General features: G+C 41.5%; 1 protein-coding gene across 1 annotated transcript in view; it reads right to left on the reverse strand.

Annotated features, from left to right (window-relative positions):
- The window catches only part of LOC122804987 (unconventional myosin-X-like), a 2,302,513-nt gene that overhangs the window by 42,974 nt on the left and 2,237,039 nt on the right, over positions 1-22,500 (reverse strand). Inside the window, exons 33-34 of the mRNA XM_044075233.1 lie at positions 8,879-9,015; positions 8,371-8,494 (exon numbers count right to left, since the gene is read on the reverse strand). Coding sequence (XP_043931168.1) covers positions 8,371-8,494; positions 8,879-9,015 — 261 coding nt within the window. The remainder of the gene's footprint in view (positions 1-8,370; positions 8,495-8,878; positions 9,016-22,500) is intronic.

Below are 22,500 nucleotides of genomic sequence, written 5' to 3' on the forward strand. Positions count from 1 at the left end.
CACTATGTGGATCACTTGATTTGTTCAGCCACCTCCCCGACAGATCTAATGACATTAACCCAGAATACTTTCAATATAGTTGAAAATTGGCTCTCTAACCATCAGCTACTAAACTCTAACAAAAAAAGTTGCTTTTTTTTCCCCCACTTGCAAGTCTTCCTCACTACTCTTTACCATAAAATCTAATAATGGTACCATTATCTCCCCAGATGTGCAAACCAAACTCTTAGGCGTCACAACAGACAATACCCTCAAATTTGATATTCATGTCAAACTATCAAAACCATAAACAAAAAACTTGGCTCCCTCCAAGATCAAACCTTTCCTCGCTCCATTTGCTAGGACTGGTATTGCTCATTCCCATCTACTCTCCACTCTTCTCTATGCCTCTCCTCTACTCACTAATTTGAACAAATCTGCTCTTAGCAAACTCTCCAGCTGTTATAACCACATTGCTAGATTTGCAACAGGCACGGCCAATAGGACCCATCACTGTCACAACCTAAATAATCTGGGGTGGCTAGAGTGGTCTAGCCTACTTCAGTGCAACCAACTTATAATTGCCCATAAAGTTTTCAACCACCCTGATAATACACCTTCACTTAAAAATATCATCAACCCTTATAGCAACATGAGGTTATTATGTTCTTCTAATAAACTACTGGATCAAACATCCCAAATCAACAACTCTGCTGGGGACTCAAAGTCTCTACCTGCTGATCTTACTCTTGAACCCTCTCTTACTCAGTTCAAAAAAAGCCTCAAGCCATACTTTAAAACTCACAGGCTATGTCCTTGTTCAGAACCCGACTAGATCCTCCTCTATAATCTGCAATCATGTTACATTGCCTAGTCAATTTGTCAACACTGTTTTAAAAATGTATGATTATATTACCTGCTTGCTCAATTGGAGCCTGTAAATTGTGTGCAACTTGTAATCATTTTGTGATTTTTACTCTGTGTTCTACCTTGGACCTTTTCTCCCCGGGCCTCTGCTGAAAATGAACATGTATCCAGTCGGACTATCCCGGAAAATAAACATAAAATAAATACACTTTTATTCTCTGACAACAACAGCTTAAGAACATGTTCCTTAATAATGATAGGAGGTGAAAGGGATTCTGCAAACAGTGGTGTTTGAATGGGGATTTCAGAAGTAAAATGTGCGGTGAGCATATAGGCTAGTATATTTGTAATCTCACTGGGATCAAAGTTGTGGGAGGGGCCTCAGTAAGGAAAGGTTCAGAATAATAGAGCATTATTTAGTAGTTTTCTAACATAGCTAAAGAAGAGCTATATCCTTTGCTTCAGAAGTTAATCTCCTATTATGTGTTGTTTGCTGGTCCTTAAAGTGTTATTTTCTTCATGATGTTTTTTATACTATCCTCATTCTGAGGAATTCTTGATCTTCATTATCACTTCATTAACATTACCTCATTATGTACCATTACCCTCAACATTTTTTGTTCCTTACTTTCTACGTTTTCAATTCAAACCTAATAACACTTTCCATTCTAGCCTACTCCTAATCTCCATAGACTTGAACAGGAAAAAAGAAAAAATCATTAATCCTTTTTGGGACTTGGTCTCTGCATCAGATTTCAGTAACTGCACTGTTCATTGCGGGCAGCACAGTGGTTCAGAGATTAAAATTTCTGCCTGAAAACATCACAGTCCAGGGTTCAGTCCTGATTTCTGGACATTGTCTGCCAAAAGCGATACATATTCTTACCAGGTTTCCTTGGGCTCTCTACAGTTTTCCTTCCATCTTCCAAAAATATGCTGGCTGATTGGCTACTCTAAACTGTCTATACACTCCTGCATTGATTCTTGGTGTGGCCTAGGCCATGACTGAAAAGGGTCTAAGAAAGACCAGCTCACTTATGAATACATTTATATATATATATATATATATATATATATATATATATATATATATATATATATCTTTTTTTTCTTTACTCTTGCTGTGTAAATCCCCCAGCAAGATTTATAAGGGAATCTGAGACATTCTGTGTTACGCTTTCATGTTCCACGGAAAAGTAAAATGTAATGCATCAATGGATGAATACTGTGTATGCTACCCCATGATCACAAGGTCACACAAAGCACTTTGAGAAGGCTGGGAAGCTCCATGGACCCTTTCTTATTGCCGTTTGATTCAGCTTTCCGACATCCATCACTGGGACAAACAGACATTGCTAAAAATACTAATTTCTTATTCAAAGGAAGAAGAACAGACTGTGGTACTCAGAGACCATGGTGACAGTCTTAGTTTACAACTGCTACATATAAGAACTTTATTTGGGCTCCTGTGCCAAGAGGAAAGACTGACCAATATGAATAAGATAGTAAACGTAATTAAAAAGAAACCTGACTACAACATTAACATTTATTTATTACTTCACATACATTATACCATTTTTCAAAGGCTTTAGAATTTAAGCCATATAAATTTCTCAGTACTTTTAATGGTTTGTGTCTGAAAGTGGTCCAGTTTGGAACACCACCTACCTGGTTAACAGGTTAAAAAAAAAATCACAGAAAATCAAAACCATTTTTACTTTTTTGCACATTAACACCACATCGGTGTTCTAGAACTGTGCATCTACAAAAAAAGTTTGCAGGGAATTTTCAAATCTTAACCCATCCTTGCTAACATTTCTCTACATGTTCTTCTACTGTTAACATTAATTCATAGTTTCAGATTCATGCACCTATCATGGTGACTGCAGAGGGCAAAGAAAAGCAGGAGGAAGGAAATGATAGGCTGAAACAGTGCTGCCACCAAATTGTAGTTAAATTTTAGGGGGGGTTCATATAACAGTAGCAGCAGGAGAAAGTACAGTTTTGTACCTACCATAAATGTAGATGTTCGAGGATCCACATTGCTGCAGTCCTAACTATTGGGTAGTCCGCTGTCCAGTCGGCCCGAATACCAAAGTATATGGCTGACGTCGGTCAGGGCGCATTAGACTGACGTCAGTACGTCAGGGTACTAATGCGCATGACCGACGTCATATCCTCAGTCTTTTCTTGCCCCAGATGTCAGAAGACCCTGAAAAGATAAGGCCAAAACCAAAACTCCAAACATACCTGCACCAAAATATGTACAATATATACAAAATTACCAGAATATAACCTCACCTACACAACCACCCCTAAACACAGAGGGAAGGAGGGAGGTAAACTGGACTGCAGCAATGTGGATCCTCGAACATCTACATTTATGGTAGGTACAAAACTGTACTATGTTCTTCATTCCACATTGCTGCAGTCCTAACTATTGGGTAGAATCCCAAAGCAGAGGTAAGGGAGGCTGGCAAATCATAAAGAAGCAGGAACTGACAACATGCCTTGCAAATTAGCTGTGGCAAAACCAGCCCTAGACTTAGAGTAGAGAGGAAGGTGATAATGCTTAGAGAAAGTATGCACTGAACTCCAAGTAGCTGCCTCCAAAATATCCTTAGTTGCCACCCCTTAGAAATGCTGTTGAAGTGGCAGTAGCCCTAGTGGAATGAGGCCTAATCCCAGCTGGAATCTCCTTGCCATGATGGGAATAACAAAATGCAATGCAAAACCCAATCCACCTAGAAATAGTTTGTTTTGACACAGGCTTGCCCTCTTGAACTCAAAGCAAAAGAAACAAACAACTGCTGAGACTGCCTAAAATCCTTAGTCCTGCTCAAATAATAACGCAATTGCCTGTGTACATCTAAAGTGTGCAAAATCTTTTCCCCTTTATTTTGGGGATCTGCATAAAAAGTAGGCAAATGAATAGTTTGGTTTAAAGCCACACTAGAAACCACCTTAGGCATAAAGGAAGGATTAGTGCGTAAAGATACCCTGTCCTTATGAAAAATCAAAAAGGCTCTACCGCCATAAGGGCCTGCAACTCAGAAACCCTTCTTGCAGAAGTAATGGCCAACAAAAAGCAGTCTTCCATGACAAGTATTTCAATTCAGCAGTAGCCGAGGCTCAAAAGGTTGTAGAGTAAGTTTCTCCAACACAAAATTGAGATCCCAAGCAGGAGTAGGAGCTCTCGTGGGGTCTTATATTCTTTGCCCCTCTAAGAAATTGCTTGAACAAAGGATGCGAAAACAATGGTGGGTCACAATCATAGTGAGCTGAAATTGCTGCAGCATGAATCTTAATGGAAGAGAAAGACAAACCTTTGTCCAATAACTCAGTAAGATATTGAAGAGCCACACTCAAATTAGGCTCAGAAATCTCCAAATTGTTTGCTGCACTCCAAAATAAAAATCTCTTCCATTTTTCTGCGTACACTTTCCTTGTACTAGGTCTTCTGGCTTCCATAATCACATTTAAAACTTGTTGAGGAAGTTGAGACCTGCTGTCTTTCAAAACAGAATATGCCAGGCTGTTAGATGAAGAGAGTGAAGCTTGACATTGAGCAGGTGACCGTCCCTCTGAGACAACAGGTGTGGAATCAAGGGTAAAGGCCATGGAGGCTTCCTTACCAAACTCCTCAGTAATGGGTACCAGTGCTGCGAGGCCAATCTGGAGCTATTAAAATCATCCTTGGCTTGTCTTGTCTGACCTTTAGAAGCACCTTTGGGAGAAGAGGCAGAGGTGGAAAAGCATACACATGAAGATTTTTCCAACTGAAAGAAAGAGCATCCACTCTCCAAGCTGTGTGATGAAACCTCTTTGTGCAAAACTTTGGCAGCTGGTGGTTTAGTGGAGAAGCGAACAGATCTATGTCTGGAGTTCCCCATGACACTGTCAATTTTGAAATACATGAAGATCCAGTTTCCACTGTGGGGATCCATGATTTGTCTGCTTAACACATCTGCTAAGGAGTTCTGTGCTCGGCAGAAACCTTGCCTGAAGAGTTAGTTGCAAGCTGAGCAGTCTCCCATAAAATCATTGCTTGCCTGCACAATGGGTAAGAATGTGTTCCCCCTGTTTGTTGATGTACCACATGACAGTTGTGTTGTCTGTTAGAATCAACACCTGTCCTGGAAGAAGTAACTCCTTGAAAGCCATTAATGCAAACTGGACTGCTAACATCTCTTTCATGTTGATATGTAGATGCTGTAGTCTGGCAGGCCACTTGTCTTGTATCCACTTTCCATTTAGATGAGCTCCCCAAGCAATCTCTGAGGCATCTGTCGTTAGAATCTGACTCGCCTCTGGCGGGTCACAGAGAGTCCCTTGTTTAGGTGACATTCCTGAGCTCACCACAAAAATTCCTTTTGAATGCAAGGTATTATTTGAATGACAGTGTCCAAATCCTGGCAGTGCTGTGTCCATACATTTTTGAGATACCATTGCAGCTTCCTCATATGCAGTTTGGCATTGGGAAGCACCAGAATACAAGATGCCATGAACCCTAAGGCTTGAAGGACTGTCCTTGCAGTCAGCCCGGACTGAAGAGATAGTTGATGGAAGTAACTGGAAAGATTCTTTTGTTTGTCCGGGGTTAAAAGGCCAACTGGGCTGCTGTATTCAGTCTCACACCCAGAAAGCACATGTCTTGAGAGGGTACTAGACTGGACTTTATTTCGTTCACAGAATACCCTAGGCATCTTAGCACTGCTATGACATATTCCAAATGCTGTAGAAGGTCTTCCTTTTCTTGAGCCAGAATCAGGCAGTCGTCCAAGTAAGGATAGATTTGAATTCCTTTTAGCCTGAAGTAAGCTATCACTGGAGCCAGAACCTTTGTGAATACTCTGGGCAGTAGATAAGCCAAAGGGCAATGCAGAGAACTGATAATGAGAATTTCCAGCTCGAAACGCAGATACTTCCTGCAACTTAGTCTTATAGGCACATGAAGGTAAGCTTCCTTGAGATCTAAAGTTACCATCCAGTGATCTTTGCCCAGCAGAGGTAAAAGCTGTTGTAACGTCAACATTTTGAACTTGGGAATGTCCAGATAAGTGTTGAGGATAGATAAATCCAGAATTGGTCTCCACGTGTTCCCCTTCTTTGGTACTAGGAACAGGCGAGAATAAAATCCTAGGCCCCTTTCTGGCACAGGAACTGGCTGAATGGCCCCTATTTCGAGCAACAGAGAAATTTGCTTGTGAGCCTCTGTTCTTTGTAGAGGAGGAATGTCTGGCATGCCTTTGAAAGGAGGCAAGGTATGGAAATAAAACCTGTAACCGTGGTGATTGATATCCAGAACCCATCTGTCTTGGGTAATTAAATCCCAATTTTCTTTGAAAAGAGACAGCCTTCCTCCCAAAGGTGCTGCCAGGCGAGAATGTACTGGCAGCTGAAAAGGCAGGTCATTGGGTCTGCTTACGAAAGGACTGACCCCTGCCCTCACCAGAAGTCTGAGCAGGGGAACTCCTGTCCTAGGCCTAAAAGAACCTTGAGCTCTGCCCCTACCACGTCTAGACCTACCCCTAGACTGGGAATCATAAGCAGGATAAGTCCATCCCTTAGTAGGCCAATTTCTACTAAACTTGGAGGCTGCACCTGCAAAAATCCTTAACAGTCTGCATAGACTTAGCCTTGTCCTCCATTTTCTTTAAAACTGCTTCCACAGGCGAACCAAACAACACATCAGACTGTAAAGGAGCATCCAAAATCCTTGTTTTAACATGCTCAGCTAAATTCTGATCTCTCAACCAGGCGTGCCTCACGAAGAACAGAACCAGTGGCAGCCACCCTCGAGGAGGCCTGCACAGCATCAAAACCACACTGCAAGGAATGTTTACCGACCTGTTCAGACACATGAACTAAATCCTGCAACTCTTTACACTCAATACCTTCTGCCAGAGCATCCACCTTAGATTTCAATTGTGAAAGGAGATAATTCTGATATTTTAACATGTGAAACTGACAATTCAACGCCCTCATGGCTAAAGTGGAAGAAGTATACACTTTCTTTCCCCATCTATCCAAAGCCCTTGCCTCTTTATCAGGAGGAACAGGATTTTTAACAACAGAGGCCTTCACACCTTTAGGCCCCTGAGAGACAGTTTCCGGGTCTGCCCTAGGACTCTTAAACAGATACTTATGAGCTTCAGGCACCCTATAGTACCTATCCGGTTTAACTGGGGCAGGAGGCAGAGAATCAGGATTCAGGGAAGCCTCTGCAAAACATCTTCCACCACATTCAGAACAGGAGGTATAGCTAAAGGCCTATGCTGGGGTAAAAACAAGAATTCCCTAAGCCTCTTTCTGGAATCAGAGAAATCTTGACCTTCCCATTTAAAATGCTCCCTCATGGAATGCAGAGTCTCTGAAAATGAAAAATCCTCAGGAGGAGAAGCTGAAGGAGTAGAATCATCCACATCAGAATCAGAATAAGGAGGATACTCCTGCAAGTCTTCAGCCGAAGACTCAGAAGCCTCGAACATTGCTCAAAACTCTCAAACTCAGGTTCCACCCTAGGCCTCTTATCAGGAGGGCATAGAACCTCTAATCATAGTAATCAAATCCTCTGCCATTTTAAGCATATGTTTCTTAGGTAAAGACCCTGAAGCACTAGGAGAAACCCCCACTGAAGCTAAACTTGGCCTGCCTCTCAAGGAAGCCTTGGAAACAGAAGGGGAGGCTCTAACCACCTTAGGAAGAGAGGGAAGAACAGTCACCTGAGAAGCCCCCTCAGCCTGGCCTACTTCCTGAGAGGAGACATCCTGTAACAGTAAAGTCTCTCCCTGAGACTCCAAAGAAACTCCTGGCAGAACCTCCGGCTCCACTGAGCCTTCTAAAGAACCGACGTCTGGGACTGTCGGTTCTTCCACTCTAGGCTTTGCTGCTTTGTCCTTGCGCTTTTGGCGGCGAGGCGTCGGAGCATCCGGCGGCATTTTATAATTACAACGCTTCCCAAAACTAACCTGGCACAGTCTAACCTTCTCTTAATAGTGCGTTTGTTAAATCTAGCACAAGAGCGGCATCCAACAACGTCGTGCTCAGGCCCTAAACAAGGTATACACAAAGTATGGTAATCCCTATGAGGTATCTGTTTCCCACAAGAAATACAGTTATTCACTTTTCTAACATCCGGTTAAATACTGAGGCAAGAAAAAAACAAATATTCCCAAACTTTGATTCGGTCTGAAACTCTGACTTCAGAAACTTTCCGGAAAGACTGAGGATATGGCGTCGGTCATGCGCATTAGTACCCGACTGACCCAATAGTTAGGACTGCAGCAATGTGGAATGAAGAACATCAGAAAATGTACACCTTTTTTTTTTTTTTTTTTTTTAACAACTCAGGATAGGAGTCAGGTGCAAATTTACATGCAATGGTTTGCCAAGCTGTGTATGCAGACCAGGTTGCTGTGTGTCACTGACGTCTGAAAGCTTCATCACTGACTTAAGATATAAGGGGCATTTTGTGTCAATCACACGTAAGGAACATGTTTCTCCACAGTAGGAATGACTTACCTGTTCAAACATAAAAGCAAACTCTACGCCTTCTTTGGGAACCCTGTCAATATCTAGGAAACAGTAGAGTTTAAAATACAGCTGCCATGGAGAATCTTCCTCTTCTTCCTCAGTGCCAGCAAGTCTACAAAAAGTACAAACACTTCTGTGATACCTTTGTTTCAGAATCCACCATTTCTTTACAGATCAACTAAAACTACTGAGCCTGTCCAAAGCAATGTATGCATCCCTCATGAACTCTCCTTATACATAACACTGCACTAAAGCCCAACAATCATAATTTATTACAAGTACAGACACTGCTGTACTGCAGCCTTCATTCACTGACACTTTACTACCTAGATAAGCTGCTTGAAAGTTCATATTATATTACAATAACAAGTAGCATATGAATAACTAAAAAAACATTGGGGACCCAAATTTAAGCCAACAGCTTTGGACACAGACCAGTCAGTGTGCAAATGACAGAAAATATACAAAACTAATATAAAACAGGATAATAACTTACCTCTCAAACTTTGCCAATACATCTGCTACTATCACTCGACTTTCTATAGCCTTATCCACATTGCGCCAGTGCTCAAAGAGAGCAAACATATTGCGGCTATCTTCCATAGCAAGGCCTCTGATAAGTTTTTCAACAACCTAAATGTGGAGACAAAAGTGAAAAACAAATGGTAGTCATTTACTTCTTCTCACCATTTCTTAAATTATGTCTTATACGATGTAACAGGTGACTTAAGTAATGATTCCAAGGTGGGAAAACCAACTTGCCAATCTCCTGTGTTTCGGTGAAGCCAATGCTGCACATCATTCCAACAGATGAGGGGAAAGTTGTCAATTCCTTCCCACACTGATATACAGAACAGAGAACAACACAGGGGGCATCTAAAATATATGAACGTAAAGGACACAGTTTTTGGTACCCTAACGTTTAGTGCTGGAATATAGGGTTGATAGTACATAGTTTTCTCACAGATTAGATATCTCATTTTACTGCAGAGTATGCCATTTGCAGTATTTTTTTTATTTAATTCTGCTTTTACTTTCCTCTTTTAGCCTTGTCCAACTTGTAGTCTGTAAACCACCATTACTAACCTTCTGAGGGTTTTACAAGCTCTAAGATTTCTGAAACTCCAAAATGGGGTCTGCCCTTCGAGGACTCTAGGGGATGCTGGCACACAGCTTATTAAATGAGCAGTGTTTAACTTCACTCTGACATGTGGATATGCAGTGACAAGCAGTAAATGTTCACAACTGCCAGTATCTGTCCACATCTTCACTGCAGCTTCAAACTGGCAGTCATAGATCAGTACTCTGAATTCCCATTTACTCACACAGAGAAGTCATCCAAAGAATGTTCCTGCTTCTCCCTACATTCACACTCCCCAAATGCCCTGATACAACATGCATTTTGCTCCCATACTGGTATACTAGTACCAGGTTGTCAGTCATAGTTGTATTTCTGAACCAGCAATCATCTACTTTTGCATATGAGACTTCCTGTGAGTATTAACAAGTCCTGCTTTCTCCTCCCACCAGTGAAGGACTGGGTTTTAGTTTTCTGGCAATGTGTGGGAGGGTACAAATTGATTGTCAAAATGCATTTACTTGTAATAAGAGTTATTTCACTACTCTTTGTAAACACTAACTTTATCTGCTGTGGAAGCCTTTATTGTCACCATAGGGTCTATGGTTAATCATCGGACAGACTAATCATTGAATAGCACATCATCAAACCTGTGAGACAGGAAAGTAACTAGTTGGCCAACACCACCCTGTCTCATAAATGGCACTATTTCAAACCCAACCATGTGGGGGGGGGGGCTTTGCCCCCCACACCTTAAACTATATATACCAACTCTGAGGTCGCACTACAGTAAGGAAAAGTGAGATGGGGAAAGTGCTGGCCAACTAGTTATTTTCCCTGTCTCACAGGTTTGACGAAGTGCTAGCTTGATGGATGAAAATTGGACTATTAGGGTTCGATTACGTACCATTTGAAGGTTAGTCCATTTGACGATTAACCATAGACCTGTCACCATAACATGTAGGACTAATGCAATCATACAAATCACAGCACAACATAATCTTTTCCGCCACATCTTTGAGGCTCAGTCTAATGGCCTGCAACACAAGCATACTGCTCAACTGTTTCTAATTCTGCAGTGTTCTTAACTTTGATTAAAGTTTTCTCTGCCCTTCATAAAATCTTTGATTTTTGATAAATCACTGAGATTTACAGAGTCTCAATAATGACAGACACATTAAAGTTTCATACTTCTTACTGCTCTGAAGATGCATCCTGATGCAAAACCCATTGTTCTATAAACTTTAAGTGAATTACAGAAATTTTTAAAATGTCCTTGATTTTGGATTTGTGTCTCCTCATTATATTTTTCTTTGTCCAGGAGACGTTTAGAAGTATAACTAGCAAACCAACAACACTGCATATAAAGAGGTAATCCCACAAACCAGTTGTAGTGGTTTCCACTGAAACAGAGAATGGAAATCAAATGAGAAAGCAGCCTCTGGAACAAGCTACAGTGATCATTCTTGAAAGGAAAGGGAAAACGAGCGCAATGCTATTCTGCCTGCTGCAAAAGAACCTCAAACATCTACTGCTTAAGGTAAACACTCCGTTTTTAATATCTTTGAATGTAGCCCTGCAGCAGACCAAATATGGTGAGCACAGTCTAAAACAACAAAGCACAAGATTTGTTAAAAAAGTTAATCAACATTATCCCGCTGGAGTAAACAGATGGCAGCAGTGCAAGTTACTGTTGTAGATGTTCCTAAAAACATGTCAAAGAGGCTCAGAAAAATCTACTGGACAGAGGCTATAAGGAGTAAAGAAAACTTTTATGCCTACTTTGTATGGCAAAAAATTATGCAGCAAATTAATAGTTTGGGAGCTTTGGTTTAGAAGCTATTCTTTCCTTGAACAAAGAAACGACTAATCAGACCAATGCAGATCCTCAGATGTGGCTAGGTTGCACCTTAACAGTCTTCAGGCATTCACTGTGAGCAACATCCTTCCTCCCTTACACAAGTAAGAAAAAAATACAAGATGGTAGATGGACAGTTTGGAGAACTCAAACTATCCCGTATAAAAATGTGTTCTCAATGAGAATGAGTCCCCCTCTATCAGTAATGTAGCTATGGCAGGGTGAGAGAGGCAACAGTCTCAGGTGCAAAGTGTTAGAGGACATGATCAGTTGAACCTGAATGCTCTTTCATGTAATACCAGCTCTTAAAAGCTGGCACTGTATTTGTGGTCAAACCTGAGCTCTCTAGCACTCTATGTTTGGTCCAAACTGTAGCAACCACTTTGCTATAGTTTGAAAGTAAAAAAACTATTTTTTTTTAAACTAAAATCAAAGCAGTGTAGCATTCACTGCAAGCACGATATACATTTGCAGCAAGCAGATTGCTACAATTTAAAAAGTTTTTTAAACTAAAACTTAAGCAAGCACTATAGCAACTCCACTACATTTGTGGCAAAAAATTTGCTACATTTTTAAAGAAGTAATGCCTTTTCTTGTTTAATAAAATATGGTTGTGGATGGATGGATGTTAAAGGAGGGTTGGGGGCAGGGCACAGAAACAGGACCTGAATGGCTGTGTGTGTGTGCGTGCGCCATGGATCCAGCCACCTGGTTGGTGTGCCAGTAGAAGGAACATCTGCTTTTTTGGGGTGGTGCATAGATCTAACTGTAATAAGCTGATTACTTACGGCTTATTATTGTGAAGTGCCTTTTCTTAACTCTTCACTTGAAGAGTTAACGGGGTGGAGCAATGGTTCATAGCACAGCCCAAGGAGCAAATTGAACCAGTTATGCTTCTGGCCTTTAATGGAAACTATTACTTTTCTTTGTAAACCAGTAGCTAGAGCTCAAAATCAATTCTTTTAGAGGTAACTGACTCTAGCGAGGAGATATTTTTCCATGTTGCCAACCAAAGATCAACTATGGACCCAGTTTTCAGTGTCCAAAGAGGAAACCAAGTCCCAATATTATAGCATGGTATTTAAGAGGAGACCAGAGGTGAAGAACACCACTGAGTAACTACTCAACTATTACCTATTGGGTTACAAGGTTTATCTTCCAGTTTCAGATGACAGGATGCTGTAGCCAAATGTGCACAATGACTTGACATTACTGGTGGCCCATATCACACAGTGCCTTCAGGTAAGCAGGGAATTTACAAGGTAAGAATCCCTTGGTATATACCCATTGGAAGAACATCTCCCACTTAGTTGGGTATGTCAGCTCAATGAATTGGCTTGTTAGCAGCCATCAAAACTTCCTTGACTTCATCAGACTTGGGAACTTGAAAGACCAAGTGCATGCAGAATCAGGAATCTTAGACAGTGATGCAATGTCCTCAAAACTCTCTCTTACAGGAGACGTCCAGTTTGGTGCACACAGAGTTAAAACATAATTTCAGCTCTCCTAGTGTGACAGCCGAAACTCAGAAGAGAGAGAGCCAGTGAACGTGTCTTTTTGGGTAAATTTCAATAACTATCTAGTAAGTGCATTGCCTGGATGCCTGCAAAAAAGAAATTCAGAGAACCTGAAAGAAAATCAATCACAAAAGGTGAGGAGAGAACACTGACTGGGAAGAATTATTTAGCTGTCCAGAAAAAAGCAGTGTAAGCTCCAGCTTTGGTGCAAGACATGACTTCCAGTAACCTAGAGGAAAAAACAAGTGAAATGTTCTCCGAGCTGACTAAGATAAACAAAACACTGAAGAAGTATATAAACTCAAACAACAAAAGGCTGGAAAAAATGGAAGCAGCTTTAAGTAGATACTCACATGAGGTGATAAAGCTGCAAAAAATCAGTGGTCAAAATGAAGAAAAGGTTGGTTGAGTATGAAACTGCTCAAGATGAGATGTTTAAAAAATAACAAAATTAGAGGAAGCATGGATAGGAAAAAGTACAGTTGTGTACACTTACCATAAATGTAGATGTTCAAGTGTATTCACTGTTGCAGTCATAATATTTGGGTTATCTGCTTGAAGTAGCAATCTGGAGCATTTCTCCCCGGGCCTCCGCTGAAAACAGGCTCTGTGGAACCTAGTCGGACTTTCCCGGTCAACAAATGATAAATAAATAAAAAAATTAAAAAAAAATAAAGTAGTCCTCAGTCGGCCAGATTAACAAAGTCTTGGGTCCTGCGTCGGTTGCTGTCTCTTCTTCCGTGACGTCAGGGTATAAAACATGCAGCCGACGCCATTACATAATTTTTTCTTGCCCCAGATGTCAGGTGCCCTCCTAATGGGAAGCAATTAAATCTATAAATATACAAGGTTATACCTCCAACAAAAAAGCAAATACACTAAAAAGCTTTTAAGCATAGCAAAGGAGAGTAGAGGTATAGCCAAAAGAAGTAAGGGGGCTGGAGGTAGGGAAACCAGGACTGCAACAGTGAATACACTCGAACATCTACATTTATAGTACAGTGTACACAACTGTACTATGTTCTTCGTGTTTCACTGTTGCAGTCATCACATTTGGGTAGATTCCCAAAGCTAAGGATGGGAAGAGGAATTCAGATAGCATTAGAACCAGCAGTAAGACCCTGCAAGACTGCAGTGGCAAAGTCAGCTCTGGATTTAGAGAAAATTGGCAGATGGTAATGCTTGGTGAAAGTATGTACAGAACTCCAGGTAGCAGCTTCTAGGATGTCCCTGGTAGGGATGCCTCTGAGAAAAGCTGTAGAGGTAGATGCAGCCCTGACAGAGTGGGGTCTGATCCCCTGTGGGATAGGTTTTCCATTGTGTTTGTAGCAGAAATGAATGCAATGGCCTATCCATTTGGAAATGGTTTGCTTTGAAATAGCCTTCCCCTCTGCCCCTGCAGCAAATGCCACCAGCAGTTGTTCAGATTTCCTTTGAGGTTTAGTACAGTCCAAGTAGAATCTAAGTTGTCTGTGCACATCCAATGAGTGCAGTATCTGTTCCCCTTTGTTCTGTGGATTAGGAAAGAAGGTTGGCAAATGAATGGACTGATTAAGAGCCACACTGGATACCACCTTGGGCATGAAGGAGGGACACCCTGTCTGCATGAAAGCTGATGAAAGGATCCACTGCCATAAGGTCCTGTAATTCAGATACCCTTCTTGCTGAAGTAATTGCTAAAAGGAAAGCTGTTTTCCAAGAAAGGAATTTTAAGTCTGCAATAGCAGCTGGCTTGAAAGGGGGAAGAGTGAGTTTCTCCAATACAAAATTAAGGTCCCAGGCTGGAGTAGGAGCTCTCCTGGGTGGTAATAAGATTTTGGCCCCTCTGAGGAACTGCTTGAGCAGTGGATGAGAGAAGAGGGGAGGTTTTGTGTTATAATGAGCTGAAATGGCTGAGGCGTGAATTTTGATGGAGGAGAAGGACAGGCCTTTGTGAAGCATCTCAGTTAAGTATTGTAAAATCTGAGGTAAATTGGGCACTGCTGTGCTCATCCCTTGAGCTTGGCTCCAGGCACAGAATCTTTTCCATTTTTCAGCATAAGAGTTTCTAGTACTAGGCCTCCTTGCCTCTAAAATGATATCAATCACTGGTTTACTGAAGGATGGTAAAGGAGAGATTAGCTAATTAGCCAGGCTGCTAGGGTCAGTGTTTGAAGCTGGGGGTGCAGATTCTGGTTCTCCTGCTGAGACAATAGGGTAGAAGTCTGAAGCAGGTGCCATGGGGCCAACAGTGACACACTGCGCAAGAGGGGGTACCAGTGTTGGCGTGGCCAGTCTGGTGCAATCAAAATCGTCCTTGGTTTGTCTTGTTTTATCTTTAGTAGTACTTTGGAAAGTAGAGGCAGAGGAGGAAAGGCATAAACTGATAGGTTTTTTCCAGCTGAAGGACAGAGCATCCACTTTCCAAGCTTGTTTGTGGGGAGTCCTTGTGCAAAGTTTGTCCAATTGACAGTTCTGGGGGGAGGCAAACAGGTCTATATCTGGGCTCCCCCATTTGCTTGTCAACATGTTGAAAATCCTTGGTTCCAGTTTCCACTTGTGTGGGTCCATGAGTTTTCTGCTTTGTTCGTCTGCCAGTGTATTTAGTTTTCCTGGCAGGAACTGAGCTTGTAGATGCACTTGGTAGCTCAGGGCTGTGTTCCACAATGCCATGGCTAGTCTGCAGAGGGGGTAAGAATGTGTACCCCCCTGCTTGTTTATGTACCACATAACAGTGGTGTTGCTCGTCTTTACCATTAATTGTCCTGGAAGAATGTGGTCCTTGAAGGCTGTCAGAGTATTCTGTACAGCTAACATTTCTTTTCGATTGATATGCAGGTGCATTTGACTTGGGTTCCATTTGTCCTGAATGCACTTCCCTGCCAGGTGAGCCCCCCCATGCATAGTCTAATGCGTCTGTTGTTAGGGTTTGGGCAGCAGGGGGTAGTGTGAATGGTAATCCCTTGTTTTGGTGGCAGGCCTCTGCCCACCAAAGGAACTCTAGGTGTAGGCAAGGTATGATAGGAATCATTGTTGCTAGATCCTGAGAATGTTGACATCATAGGCTTTTTAGATACCCTTGTAGTTTCCTCATATGCAGTCTTGCATATGGAATTAGAAGAATGTAAGAGGCCATGAACACAAAGGCTTGTAGAATTTGCCTTGAAGATAGCAGGGTTTTTGTGGCCACTTGTTTGAAGTAGGATGTCAAATGAATTTGTTTCTCTGGCATGAGGAAAGCCATCTGGGAAGTTGTATTCAAGCTTGCTCCCAGGAATATAATTTGTTAACAGGGTACCAAGTTAGCACCCTTTTCACAAATGCCAGATGATTCAAAAGTATGTCCTGGCTTTCTGCCTGAATTAGACAATCGTCCAGGTATGGGTATATTTGAATATTTCTTTGCCTGCAAAATGCAATGACTGGAGCTACGCACTTTGTGTATACCCTGGGTGCAGAAGATAAGCCAAAGGGCAGTGCAGAGAACTGATAGTGCATATAGCCTGCTTTGAAGCGTAGGCATCTTCTGCAAGATTCCATGATTGGGATGTGCAGGTATGCTTCCTTTAAACCTAGTGTTGCAACCAAGCGTCTTTGCCTAGCACAGGGAGCAACTGGTGAAGAGTCAGCATCTTGAATTTTTGAATCACCAAGAAGGTGTTTAGAGTACACCGGTCCAGGACAGGACACCATGAATTGTCTTTTCTGGGTACCAGGAAAAGTCTCGAGTAGAAACTTTGTCCCTTTTCCTCTTCTGGTACCAACTGAATATACCCCATGCTTAAGAGGGAAAGTACTTGTTTTTGGGCCTCTGCCCACTGATTTGGGGGTAGATTTGGCCACCCGCTTGGTGTTGGTAACGTGTGGAAGTGAAATCTGTATCCCTGGGACACTATATTTAAAACCCATTTGTCCTGGGTAATGAGTTCCCAGTTCTTTGCATTAAGAGCAATCTTTCCCTCCAAAGGGGCAGTCAGTTGAGAAGTGCTTGGCAGTTTTAGAAAGAAGTCATTGAGACAATTTACCATGGGGGGGGGGTTACTACCCCCAGCTTTGGAAGTGGAGACCCCCCACTGCTTAGTCCTGTGCGAACCCTGGGACTGAAGCCTGGGAGCTCTTCTGGATCTGGGTTTGGACTGAAGATCTGGAAGAGGCAGGAAAGGACCACTTCTTGGAAGGTCAATGCCTACTAAACCTAGGAGGTTGTACTTGTAAAAAATCTTTAACAGTTTGCACAGATTTAGATTTTTCCTCCATATTTTTGAGAACTACTTCTGCCTTGCTGCCAAACAAGCGATCCTGGTTTAAAGGGAGCATTCAATAATTTTGCTTTAACATGATCTGGCAAGGATTGCTCCTTAAGCCAAGCATGCCTTCTAAGTACAGACCCAGTCACAGCAGCCCTGCAAGGTGCCTCTAGTGAAACAAAACCATATTGCAAAGTATGTTCTCCAACCTGTTCAGCTGAATGCAGTAAATCCTGTAAATCCTTACTTTCAGCACAATCAGAAATCAACATCATTTTCTGTTTAAGTAATCCAATAATATGCTGCTGATACTTTAACATATGAAACTGGCAGTTTAAGGCCCTAATGGCCAAAGCTGCAGAAGTGTATACCTTCTTACCCCATCTATCCAGCGCCCTGGAGTCTCTATCAGAGGGGGTAGGATTTTTGGCAGTAGTAGCTTTAATGCCCTTGGGTCCCTGTGAAATGGTCTCAGGATCCGCAGTAGGATTTTTAAAAAGGAACTTATGAGAGTCAGGGACCCTGTAATATCTATCAGGTTTTCTGGGAGCAGGAGGTAAAGAGCCAGGGGGCCAAGCTAGATTCCGAAAAGGCATCAACAACAATGTCTAGTACAGGAGATATAGCTAAAGGCCTGTGCTGGGGCAGGAGTAAGAAATCCCTAAGCTTCTTTTTTGAATCAGAAAAATCCTGACTTTCCCAACGAAAATGCTCCCTGAGGGTATGCCAGGTTTCACCAAAAGAAAAATCCTCTGGGGGGGGGGGGATGCAGACGGAATAGAGTCCTCTGCATCAGAATCTTCATAGGCAGATAAGGGTAAATCCTGGTCATCAGATGAAACAGAAAATTCAGAATCCTGGTCAGAAGTATCATAAGTAAACTCAGTCCTAGGTCTCTTAGAGGGGGAAAGTTGGCTTCCCCGATTAAAGTAATAAGGTCTTCAGCCATTCTTATCATTTGTTTTTTAGGCATAGAGCCTGGCCATGCGGTCTGGGCATCAGTTTTCTAGGCATGGTTCGAGTTTTAGGCTTAGAAGAAGAAGATGGCATTGGTATAATACACAAGTCAGTAGGCCTGAATACACCCTCAGAAGCCAGTGCCTGCACAGCGGCTCCGGACCCAACCAAGGTAGAGACATCCGCATCTCGCGGCATACTGGACTCCGAATGGGTCTCAGTAGAGGCCTGTGAATCTGGAGTAGCAGGTATCAGGGGCTGCGAGAGCACCTTACTGAGTACAGACGAACTGGCGACTGGCTTAGAAGTGTCGTCGGCAGCTTTGGACCTCGGCAGCCTGTCTCTATCTTTGCATTTTTTCAGAATAGCGTTAGTCGGATGGCTTACCGAAGACATATCGGGATAATTGAACCGAGCACCAAAACATTTAAAAGCGTAAATATACCGAAGATGGATAGTTCATAGTTTAAATAAGGCACACAACTGACAGCGAGGTATGTCGTGGTCAGGGCCTAGGCAAGGAATACAGTATGAATGAAAATCTTTATGAAGTATTTGCTTTCCACAAGTAATGCAATTATTTACTTTTACTGACCGGTTTAGAGCAAGAAAAAGTTTCCCCAACGGGGTACTTAGCTTTTAGTTGAAGACTTCGGTTCTGAAACTTGAAAATGGAAATTTCAGGAGTCGGCTGACAGGCACTTGCGAACTGCTTCTGGCACCGCACGGCTAGAAAGACTGATGTAATGGCGTCGGCTGCATGTTTTATACCCCTGACAACCTGACGTCATGGAAAAAGAGACAGCAACCGATGCAGGACCAAAGACTTTGTTAATCAGGCCGACGGAGGGCTACTGCAAGCAGATAACCCAAAGGTGATGACTGCAACATTGAAACACGAACATGCTGAGATTTTCTGTTGCATCAGAGAAGGTGGAAGGAATTTTATGAAAGCACAAATAAGCAACTGGAATGGTATTCAGGAGTTGTTAATTAAAAGAGCACATCGTGTATATGCTCCAAACATGGCCATGAGAAAGCAGCCTATACCTTTAATAGCAAAGACGCAATTCTACCATCAAAAAAAGGTTGATTCTGACAAAACCATGGTAGAAGGACAAAGTACTAAAAGTGGGGGACAGGAGAGTTTTTGTGGAAGGATGTTCCAGTCACCTTCCACCCTGTGAAGAATTACTTCCTTGTGCTTTCCATCATCTACCTTGTTCCCTCGAAATATCCTGCTCTGTTCTTGTCTGAAACATACCTACCTGAACAACTAATGTCCTCTGTGGCAAAGTATAAAATAATTACAGAGATTCTAACTCTGTACGTATAAGTAACCCCTGAAATAATCAAGTTTTCCTTTGGTGACACAGATCTTATGTTTTCTTGAAAGGACCCGTAATTCACCTCACTTATCTTCTTGGGAAAGTAGTATCTGAATTTGGGTGATATCACATGATCTTGGTTACATTATGATGTGATGGAATGAAGTGTGTTATGACTCATGGAAATCTTTATTTGGATTCTGGCCACTTCAAGAATTTGTATTGGGAAGGCTTACTTTCTTCGTAGTCTAAGAAGTTGTCAATACCTTTACGATAGAGGGTTTCAATGAAGATGGAACCCTCTGAAGGAGGGACTAGTAAAGTTGACGACTGATCACCACCAAACTCCATCTTACAGAAGGAAAGGGATGAATCTAACATTTCTCATGTATGTGAACCCAAAAACAAAAAGAACCTTTAGGGTCTCTAAACCAAGGTTTGGCCTCCAGCCTAGTTTCCTTTGAAGATGAAGCCAAACAAGTACATGAATCAGGAATGTTACTGGCTTGAATATAACTCTTATTCCTGCCAGCAATGAGATTTTATCAGGTAAGCAGGAGAACTCATTACCAAAGACCTGATATGGCTGAAGTGAGCTGTTCTCAGCACTGGACCCATAAATAAGTTTTCTTCTGTCCTCCTGGATGAAATAGGAAGTTTTTCTTAGAGATGGAAAAACAAAACATTTTCAGTTTTTATCCTGGATACCTTGTTTTGGAGTAAGTATACTTGACATTTTCTGACATCACTGCCTTATGACCTGAAGAGACATTGTGCCATGGCTGAGACTTAAATGCGAAAAAATGCCCAGAAGAGAAAGGCATTGGCACTGTGCATCCCACCCTTACATTAGCTTTTCCTATGCTTACATATTTTCTTTGAAGTTGTAACTTAAGACAAAACAATAAAGCATTTCGAACATTACATTCTGAAACCATACAGAATGCAGTATGAAGAATGAACTATAGCAGAGATTGGAACCACTTCCTTTACTGAAGGCCCTATGTGCGCAACAATGTAAATTCTTGGGGATGGACCCATAGAAGTCATATGGAAATTTTTCTGCTGTGCTGTGAGCAGATGACTGTATCAGTCTCATATATTATGATCTGTTGCAAGGATTGCTGCAATGGTGAATACCTGCATAAGTGTACAGTCTGGGGTTAAATTTAACATATTCTGTTACACTGGAGCAGTTCCAATAATGGAGAGAGAAGAAAAACTAATTTTCTCTGGGAAGCAAAGGAGGGATGGAAGTAAAAGTACAGGCTCTAATATATCATAACTGGACAGCTACTGGTATCCAAGGCAACGACATTCAATTACTACATCCAAAAACAACTGTACTGCTGGAAAATGGGTGCAGCACAACTACTAGTCCTGATTCTAGTACGTCACTGAATCTATATTAAATCAGCGAATGCTTAAAAAAGCAAAAGCTGATTTATCGACCCCATGTAAGCGAAAGCTTACAATCCCGAACACTTGGGACAACGATTTTTTCCCTGGGAAAAAAATTGCTGTTCTACAAAAATAAATAAATAAAAATTTCAAATAAAAACTTCAAAACATTACATAAAGTGGGTGGGCTTTGCCCCCCAACACCCCCCCTACTTAAATATACCAACTCCAAGATAGCACTACAGTGACAAAAACAGCAAAGTAATGGAGGCGGCCAAGCAATATCTTTCTCAGGGAAAGAAATCGCTTATATGCCGTTTAACTATTTTGCTGTTTCATGCTTTCAAGTTCGATCAAGATGCATTCAAAGGATTGCGTCTTCAATTATATAATAGGAACCCCGTCACTGGCAAATGGACATGGGTTCCTGCAGGCCTGATGACGAAGTGAAGACTCTGCAACCTGTTTATGGGCTCCTGACATGGAGGAATAAGATTTGTTTAACATATAAGCCTACTGCACACAACTGTACCTCTTTAAAAGCACTCATGGAGCATCACCTGATTAACAATTTGTAGAGTCTCACAAAGAGCAAACAGAGGGTATATGAAGCAGCTGTGTAATGGAGCCTTAATGCCTTTTGTGTCAGTTTGGATTATCTGCTTTGTGTTTTCGTTTCTCCTGTGATATTTTCTACCTCCCATACAAGAACAGATCATTTCTGAAGAAAGTTAATGACTAACTTATGATTGTAAGGGAAAGTTCACTCAATAATCTTTGAAAATGCTATAAAATGTATCTCTCATTTTCCCCTATTATTACTCTTTATTTAACAAAACTATGTAACAAAGACAACAAGACTCACAAAAAGTGTTGGGACCACTGGACTGAAGGAGAGAAACTAGACTGCAGCAATATTCTTATAATTCAAATAGGTTATGAATGTAAGCTATAAACAGAAATGTTAAAATGGAAGTTTCAACTTACAGTCTTCTTGAGAGAAAGAGCCAAAGGAATATATTTTTTTATTTCTATTGCTTTGGTCGACATCTGTTTAGTCAACTGCATTTAGTCAACTACACAGATAATCAACAGGTGTGCAAAATCAACAATCCTCAAGGCAGGGGAATATTCCCTTACCTTGGGGATTATGCGATCTTGGAGTTAGGATATATAATTAGCAGGGGGTGTGGAACATTTTATTTATTTATTTTTTATAAAGTAGTGTTTGAAAGCACTGAGAAGCAACCTTGGTGCATGTGTACTACAAAGATGACATTAGCATTTTCAAGTGTAGAGTGGTTTACCTTCAGGATGCTGACATTCATATTAGTCAACCAAATGAAGGAAAATCATATTTATATGCATATACTTATTATATGGCATATGCAAAATGCTTGCAAGAACTATGTATCGCAAAACATACAATCAAAAAAATTACATCAAAAGTACAAAACAAAGAACAACCACAGAAAAGCATACAAACCTTAACAGTATTTTTTGCTGTGAGGCACGTGCCCTTGCACCCCCACACCTCCACAGTTTTATATATACCACCTCCAACACTGCATAACAGCATGGAAAAGGCATGCTCCCAAACTCTGCAGGAACACATTATCACCCAAGTAGCACTATACTGCTTTGCGATCATTAAGGAAACATTGGACCAACACTGCTTTCAAGAACATAGGCAAAACATAAAATGATTCAACTAAGAGCCATTTACGAGGTTGATAGATCACATACACACACA

This window comes from Protopterus annectens, chromosome 6.part0 (genome assembly GCF_019279795.1).
Source record: "Protopterus annectens isolate FY-2018-M chromosome 6.part0, PAN1.0, whole genome shotgun sequence".
Lineage (NCBI taxonomy): Eukaryota > Metazoa > Chordata > Ceratodontiformes > Protopteridae > Protopterus > Protopterus annectens.